Source organism: Notothenia coriiceps, unplaced genomic scaffold (assembly GCF_000735185.1).
Source record: "Notothenia coriiceps isolate Sejong01 unplaced genomic scaffold, NC01 NC01_scaffold00030530, whole genome shotgun sequence".
In the NCBI taxonomy this organism is placed as follows: Eukaryota; Metazoa; Chordata; class Actinopteri; order Perciformes; family Nototheniidae; genus Notothenia; species Notothenia coriiceps.
The window spans coordinates 405-9,516 of NW_011363231.1; the positions used below are offsets into that span (position 1 = coordinate 405).

General features: G+C 39.9%; 1 protein-coding gene across 1 annotated transcript; it reads left to right on the forward strand.

Annotated features, from left to right (window-relative positions):
• Positions 1–4,999: 4,999 nt before the first annotated feature.
• On the forward strand, positions 5,000–7,884 carry LOC104959606 (glutamate receptor 4-like; the record flags this gene model as incomplete). Its single annotated transcript, XM_010787515.1, has 3 exons — positions 5,000–5,206; positions 6,808–7,023; positions 7,720–7,884. Coding segments are annotated over 3 exons (588 nt in total), but the record flags the coding sequence as incomplete, so codon positions are not given.
• Between the last annotated feature and the right edge of the window lie 1,228 nt (positions 7,885–9,112).

Genomic DNA, 9,112 nt, shown 5'->3' on the forward strand with positions numbered 1-9,112 from the left:
TGGCTTCAGTTGACGGCCAGACGTTTGTCACTTTGCCATCCATCTTATGGCTTCCTCTGTCCCTCTCTCAGTGTGAAGCAATGGAAACAGGATTTTTTTCTGCTGGTTCTTTCTTTCCACTTCTCTTTCATGTGCTCCCCCCACCTCTCTTTCTATCTCACCCTCCTGTTCTCTCCCTCCTCTCTGCTTGTTCGCCTTCTCCTCTCACTAATTTAGGCCCTTCTAAAGAGCGAGTTTGTTTGCAGTACGTTTGCATGCAACTGTGTAGAAAACTGCATCAAAGTGTAGACAGAAAGGGCACAATGAGGACAAGTGCAGTATATAGTTATAGTGTCTGCGTTTGCTTTTTAGTAGTGTAAGAATGTGCCTAGCCTGGGAGGATAAAACTCAGTTCAATTATTAATATACTGCAGAGCTTGATCACAGCCTTACCACACACACTCAGAGTGGGCGATCCACATCCACGGCAAAAGCTGTAGACAGTGCTAAAGCCAAGAACATTACCACTGTATATTTTAATGCATCATGTATACAATGCATGCTAATATGCTATTTTGGGGCTTTAGGGGTTTATTTTAAGGTTAAACTATAGCTGACACCTCTGTTCTGCAGTAGATCACAGAGGATATTTAAAGCACAAAAGCCATGTTCACCCTGCAACACTGAAGCTTTAAAGGTGGGGTAGGTAAGTTTGAGAAACCGGCTCGAGATACACTTTTTGTTATATTCCATGGAATGCTCTTAACATCCCGATAGCAATGAATATCTGAAGTGCTTTGACAAAAAATCCATAAAAAAATATAATCTCTGGAAGCCGTAGTACTGTAAAAAGCACGACCAATCATCTGAGCCGGCCCGGCTAAAATAACTGGATGGCCTACCTGCCTGTCAGCCTTCCATCTGCGCACAAACTTATCTTGTGCCCTCATTGGTCATGTGCGCGTTCGTGTGTGTTGGAGGAGGGGCTCTGTAAGGAAGTGGCAGATTTTTTCCGGATGTGTATTTTCAAATTCTAGCGCACTCGAGCTGGCTTCTCCAAAATGACCTACCCCACCTTTAAAATAATCTGCACAGTCCAATAACTGTTAAACTTTTCCAAAAAGTATGTCTATAAAGGAGAGGTCAATATACCTTCTTCCACAAAGCTCTTCATCAGAATGCAGGACACTCATTCATAGAGCTGTAGATAGAAAATCAAGAGAGTTACATTATTTATGAGATCCTATTAAGTAGGTCAAATTACAAAGATAGAAGAACGTATGCAAGCATCTAAAGATGTTGAAAAATATGTAACACGATCAACCCAAACTTAAAGTTTGTTTGATGGACAAAGAGTGTGGTGGTTGAATCATTGGCTGGACAGACAGCAAGGCTTATTTGCTGTTTAGTTACCTACAAGAATGACTTACTCTGCAGCTGACAGTCATTGTGGCTGGAGGACTTCATTGGAAAAGCCTTTTAACTGCAGCCTACAGACTGTCATTGTGACTAAGACACTGGGTACTGAATGACTTTCGTCTGCTAAATAGTTTACTGTTAGAATGACTGACCGACTGACTGCTGAACTGCCTTGCTCTCTTTATTGCTAAATAGCTGCACGATAATCATAGTGACTTACTGGCCAAATATGAGATAGATAGATGATTATGTACTATAATTGCTGTAATGAATAAATGAGTGAACTGATTGACCAATGTTGCTGACTGAAACAGGCTGCGACGGCCTGGCTTGCTTCTCTGGCCATCTGAATGGATGGCTCGCAGGCTTATTAAATGTCTCAGTGGTTGGCTATACCCCGTAACGTGAGAGTCTGGCTTTATACATGCTGAACTGATTGAGCATCTGGTTGGCAGCCTGAATTAATTACTTGACAGATAGGTGACTGTCCATGTGGATGCCTGTCTTCTCACTGGCTGGCTAACTGGCTTACATACCATGTCCTGTCTGCCTTTTTGGCTCCAGTGCGAAGTGTTTCATGTCTTATCAGCCCAAACCATTTGCTTCTACAAAGCCGTTCTCCCTCTTTCGCCCACCCGTTTTTCCTCCTTGTGTCTGTCTTTTCAGCCTTTTCCCTCTTTACTTCTCGACTTCTCTTTTTCTTTATCTCAACTTCACACTTTCCCTTTGTTCTGTTTCTATCTGTCTTCTATTCTACCTGTAGCTATTTCTATTTGTATTCTGATCTGCTCCTTCATCTCTCTTTAGTTTTTTGCAGCCAGTATGCATCACATCCTTCTCTCTATTGAATTTCCATCTACCTTTCCCTCCCTTTTTCTCCCTTTCAACCACTTAATCGTTGGCCCTGTTTCCGTCCTCTCTCCTTACCTGCCATTGCCATATCCTGACTCATGATGCTTCCTGCAAAACCAAAACCAAATGCATAAAAAAAGTTATATTATTATTCAGTACACGCACTTACACTCACACACATCATTGGCATTACCTTCACACCAAGACAAAGGCATCTGGGGCAAACTGATAACAAACCTTAAGGAGGCTTTAAAGTGAAACAGTGCCAGTGTTGGCAGAGCTCCCACTGATGTGTGTCTTTGTGCGTGTGTCTGTTTGTACATGAAGCTAAATTAGCTCAACAGAGTAGCTTACTCTAGTTTCAAATACTTCACTTCTAACATTGTTATTGGGGTTATTTTATGAAGAAGGCAACTGAGATGGTTGCGTCGACTTTGTTGTCACGAATTAGGTAAACGATTCGCCTTGAGATAATAGCCTTTTCTCATCTTTCAAGGGAGGGTCATTACTTAGGCGCAATCCTGATATGGGACACAATGTACAAACGATTGCCCTCCAGTAAATATAAATGAACCTAAATGATTGGTTCAACAATCTGGAAAATATGGTTGCTTCTTTGCCGAAAGTTAAATGCAGAATGGGATACATTGATTGTATACATTACATGTTGTAGAACGTTTCAGTTGTATTATTGTCTTTGAGTCCAAAAGTTGCTCAAAACATTACAGGCATGTGAGAATCATTCACAAAAAAAACCTCATAAAACGCACCGTCTCATTTTTGTTAATACAATTAGGGTCTCTAGCCTTAATATCACAACAGGTTGAAAACAATTAAAACGTTTGATGCAAATCTTACAAATCAAAGCAAACACGCAAAGCAAGATGAGTGTAAGAACTGTTTGATTTAGAGCTTCACAGTAAGTAGACCACAACCTTGAAACAAGCTGGTGTTGTCCTTTAAAGCTCACATATGTTTTACTTTGTTCCTTTTCCTGCGGCAGTTCTGAACAGTAGTCATTGCTACAGGATGTTAAAATATAAGAAATAATTGACTAGGAACTGCTGTTTGCTGTTCATTAACATTATGATTCATGTTGAGTCAATGGAATGAGCCCTGGGACCTGCTAATGTCCCTGATAATGTCATTTTTAGAAGAAATGTTTTTGTATGTTTTGACATTCAACCCAATGGGGAAATGTTTGTATTTGATGATGATGTTGGTGACAAAAGTGTTATTTGTCTCATGTGTGTGGTTGTTTTTGGAAGCAATGTATTTTGTTTTAACAAATTGTACTGATGACTGAATAATGGTTCATTAGAAATGTGGTAATGCATTGCTCCAGGCGGTATTTGTTTGTTTTAAAATGTGAGTTTGTATCCCAACCTTTCATATGTAAATTACTGACTATTATTATTTCATTTGTTATTTTTTTATGCGCAAAAGAAAATATGCATATCCCAGTTTTTTGTTTTTTTGACAAGTGCGAGAGTTATGGCTTTAAATCCAGCTTCTTTTTGCAGGTTGTGTTTATACAGTTTAATTTCCATTGTGGGATTCCTGTATTCCCCTGCCTGCTTTCTTGTGATATAGACTTACTTTCAATGTAATTCAACTTCTCGTATTGAAGATCGTTAACTCCAAATCTGTGGCAGAGGAGTTGTATTACTCATTTGCTCCTGTTTAAAAATGTCCTAAAATCCCCATTGTTTGAACTGTAATTGTTTTCAATGTTAATCAATTTCCTGAATGAAGAATTTAATCCAAAATATGTTATCTTTTATTGTGTTTTATGAACTTCATAAACCTTTTCATAGCATGGGAGTGTTGGATACAGTAAAAGCCTGTTTGATTAATTAGATGAGATTAGTCTTTGATTAAAAAGGCTTTGATAGCATTTTAATAGGCTTAGTTTCAGTTGGATTACAGGGCGAGCAGCCTCAGGCATAATACCATAACTCACTGCTCCTGATGGATGCGCTGTCACTCAAAAGTGTGTGTGTTTACTTTTCCTATGAATATCCTACGCAGGTGTGGTAATGTGTGTGCATGCTGTGACCATGTTTCTGTGTCATCCCTAATACACCCACAATCTCACTAGACAACATTAAACCTCCTCTCTGCTTTCATCTTTTTGTTTACTGCATGCATAGACATTTCTCTATCTCTTACGATACATTACCAAAGCTGCAGTTTCCCTCTTTTTCTCCTTTTTCTCTTTCTCTAAACACAAGTGTTGCACTGAGTCAGGTGCAGGTAAAGTCAGATGGAGGAATTAAACAAGGCACTAGAAGTCAGAAACACAAATAAAAAACATCTTTCTTAGACATGGCCTTGTAAAAAAATAAGGAAAACAGCTACATATCTATGAGGTATGCATCTATTTCTATACATGTTTGGGTGGCTGCTGTGTTTTTCTGACAAGATATCTGGGAGACCTCCTTAATAGTAAAAGGTGTGATTTCAGAATATTAATGTTATCGTCAAATGTCTGTTCTTCAGTTAAATCTGTCGACATTGCGTTGGTGTATATTACATAGCCATGGCCCTTTCTGTTCAGTTCGAAAAAGTAATATAAGTGTATTTTCAAACTGTATGTACCTTGATTTTTCTTTGTGCTGTATGTGTTTTCCCTCTGTACAATGTTCACAACTAAACTCCTTGTACATGTTTATTCCTGCTTTAATAATCGTTGCTGTCATGTTCCTCCAAACACTTTTGTCTTTCTCCCCTTATGCTGGCTTTGTAGGAGGGTCCCTATGTGATGCTGAAGAAGAACCATGAACTCTATGAAGGGAACGACCAGTTTGAGGGATACTGTGTGGACTTGGCCTCAGAGATCGCAAAACACATCGGAATCAAATACAAGATCTCCATCGTACCGGATGGGAAGTATGGAGCCAGAGATCCAGAGACCAAGATATGGAACGGCATGGTGGGAGAGCTTGTTTATGGGGTAAGTTTGGATGGGAAATTTTTGGATTTGACTGTTTACTCCTAATTGTTTATTACTGAGTCATTAGAGGTGTTTGTGTTGCAATGTCATTAGCTTAGGTTAATGTCTTTAGTGAATCAGACCTTGGGACGGGTCGGATAGAGATTGTAAGTGATGCCAATAAATGGCCCCAGATAAAAATAGAATAATTCTGCACTTTTTCTCGAAGATTTAAACAAGATAAACCACTGAGGCAACTGTTCAAACATTTCTAAATGTACTTTCTACAAAGTGTAGGACATTATAACATGTTCAACTTTCCAATATACTGTAATGCAATCCAGTACACAAAATTGCAAATTATTGCCTCAGAAAAAAATGTGTTAAAACAACACTTCTCTGGCTCAGAGTCAACCGAACTTCTGTAATTTCGTAATGAAATACTGCAGGGCTTAAACGTTGCTTTATTTGTTCTTCTGTGTTGTGACCCCACCACGGGCCATCGAGCAACGGCAGAAAAATGCTCAAAATAAGTCTGTCGCAGTAGAGGAACTTGTCGTGCAGAGATGCTTTGTTTCAGAGGGTTCACGTATATAAGTTGTCTAATAATGCCGTTGCCCAATGCGCTGTTTGAGATTTCACACTACCGTCTCGATGCAAACGTAACATGCGGGAGACAATGTCACTCTTCACTATGCGGTAGAGTGGAACTGGAGACGTTACTAGCAGAACACATCAGAATGAATTAGCCTCTAGAAGTCGTCTAGTGGAAGGTGACACAGCATAAAACCACTGCTTTGACCTATCAGGTTTATTTGTTCCAAACTCTTGCAGCCATATATGATGACTCTTCTTTCACATAGAGGAACTACTGAACAATGGCAACACTTCTCTGCCTCCTTTAAATATTATATTTGTATGTGATGTTTTTTCTGAGTATCTGTAACCTTCATCTACTTATCTAATTATCTTGAGTTCCTTTTTTCCTGATTTCTGTCTCTTATCTATTACATTTAATGGGTTGTGGACATTTCGTTGCACCCTTGTTACTTTTCCACAAAGCTTCCATTTTGCAGTTTATTCCCCTGGCATTGTCAAATCCTCCCGCCTTGAGGAACACTTGTCAGTTAATACGAGCCTCTTGTTCAGTTGAGACTGCAGACAAGCAGCTACTCAGAAACAAATACTTAGTGTGCTGAGTGAATCACGTTTTTGACTCTTCTAAAGATTTTGAGTGTGTGTGTGCACACAAATGTGTATGAGTCCTTGCAGGCTCATTTATATGTATATATATATATTATTTATATTATATGTTTCATGCCCAAGTATGAATAACTTCTCTGTCATCCTACTGGTATTCCTTCTACCCCCTTCTTTCTTTTTCCACCCTTCTCCCTCCTCCGCTGTGCCACTGCCCTTTCTATCCCCTGTTTTTTTATGTATCATATCTCTTTCCTTTTATCGTCATTCTTACACTTCCATCCTGCATGTCGAGGAGTTCACAGATAATTCCTCCTCGCAATCACTGTTCTGCTTTATGTCAAGTTACTGCGCATTACCATTTCCACTTTATATCCAAAATCATCTAAACACACTCTGTTTTTCCCATCCACTCTTGGCAGAAAGCAGCAATTGCTGTGGCCCCGCTGACCATCACTCTGGTGAGAGAAGAGGTGATCGACTTCTCGAAGCCCTTCATGTCTCTGGGAATCTCCATCATGATCAAAAAGCCCCAGAAGTCTAAACCCGGTGTTTTCTCTTTCCTGGACCCTCTGGCCTATGAGATCTGGATGTGCATAGTGTTCGCGTACATTGGAGTCAGTGTTGTGCTGTTTTTGGTGAGTGATTGTTGAACACTTAGAGTTGGATTGCAGCGCTGTAGCAATTTGAAGAGTTTTGAAAGCTTTAGGGATGATAGAGCAGATGTCTTATTTGGCTCACAGACTAAAATAATCTCAACTCGACATGCTTCTGATTGAGCTTGTAGACTCTTACAGAACACATTTCAATCAGAATTCAGTTTGGTTATTTTTACTAAATAAAGAAAAGAGGAGATGAGTCTTCTTTTCATGGAAGATTTCATGTACAGCTGGATGCACTTTACTGATGATATGATAACTTAATTATTGAATCTTCTGGGTACACCATGTGTGGGTTTTAAGTATTATTAAAACTCTCCTCAGCTGTAATGTATTTTTTCAGTCTTCTTCTATGCTGAAAAATAATTACATACATAAAGATGTCCTATGCAGAAATAGCATCACAAACTGCTCTATACATATATATACATTTGATACATGCAAGTTCACATATTCAAGAGACACCGGAGTAACTGAATATTCAAGGATGCCTCTTCCACAAAAGTCACAAGAAGCGTACCCTCTAGGCCTAGTGTGTGGTATTTAGCTGAATACAATTCTCTCTCTGGTTCATTCTGTATAACAAGAAACTAGATGTGTTTTGTACCTGCACCGTTCTTCCTTTCTAAACCTCGTAGTGATCTATGACATTTATTTCTTCCTCCTCTGTCTCAGGTGAGTCGCTTCAGTCCGTATGAGTGGCATGCAGAGGAACCAGAGGAGGGAACAACAGAGCTTGGCCCCACCGACCAACCTCCCAATGAGTTTGGCATCTTCAACTCCCTCTGGTTCTCACTGGGAGCCTTCATGCAACAGGGCTGCGACATCTCACCACGGTGAGTGAGGGAAATGGCGTGTGTGAGACAAACTAAGTACATTTGTGTGTGCGCCCAACTGAGAGAGTAAGAGATCGTTTTTTGTGTCTGTATGCAGGATGTGTGGGCTGGGGATAGCGTGTATGTGCACACAAAGAAAGATACGCACACTCACAAAAACATGGTGACAAGTGGGAAGAAAACACCTGAACATTATCCAGTGGTCTTGTCCGTATGGGTGTGCTCTGGTGGGAGGTCGAGCATTTTGCTAGATGTGTATGAATATTTAATACACCACTGAAGAGGCAGAGTCCGGCCTTATTTTTAGAATATTTATAAGAATATGGCATTTTATTATTGATAACCTGAGAATGCAGTTTATTTAAATATTCATGGCCATCATACTCAAGAGCTTTTGGGAGCAAATCTAAAGAGAAAAGCAGATAGGAAGGAGTGATAGACGAACAGTGGAAAGAAGGAAAAGGTGTGACATGCTGAGCAAAATGTGTGTGGTTGAGAGAAAAATTGGTCAGCAGTTCGTATTGTACTCAAATCAAATGGTTAGACATTCAGAAATGTCTTCAGTACGCAAAGATGTTACAGAGAGATTCTGTATACCTAACATGATCGTTTGCAAGAAGCTTGCTTGTCTTGACTTGGCTTGGAGGAAAAATAGTCCCTGCTGTTCTGATTTGCTCTACTCTTGATAACTTTAGTTCATGTGCAGTCTCACTGACATAGGTTAAATATTTACCTATATCTCTCATACATCTCAACATACATCGCTTCTGCTTTTTAAACATATCTTTAAATCTATAAAGTCTCAATCACTTCTACTGCGATACAACTGGCAATCAACATCTTGGACAAAAGTTCTACATTGTTTCCCGAACTTCACTTTCTTCCTCCTCCTCCTCTTTTGCTATTCTGCCCTTCTCCTTCGCTCTTTCATCCATCTCTTTCATGCTCTCTCTTTTCCTTCCTCCCCCGCTCCCCGACACCTGTCGTCTCCCACTCCTCCCCTCTATACTGTGACTGACAGGCCAATTCTAGCCCCAACACACAAAATGGAAAACACTCACCAGCTGCAAGCGCACACACACCGAGACACACAGGATGTGCAAATGCATACACATCTCTTCTCATTCTGACATTGCTTACACACACATGCAGACCTCTCCATCACTTGCAGGACTTGTTATAGATGTGTGTGCATAAGCTGCAGCTGTCATAGTGATAATGTGATACTTAAC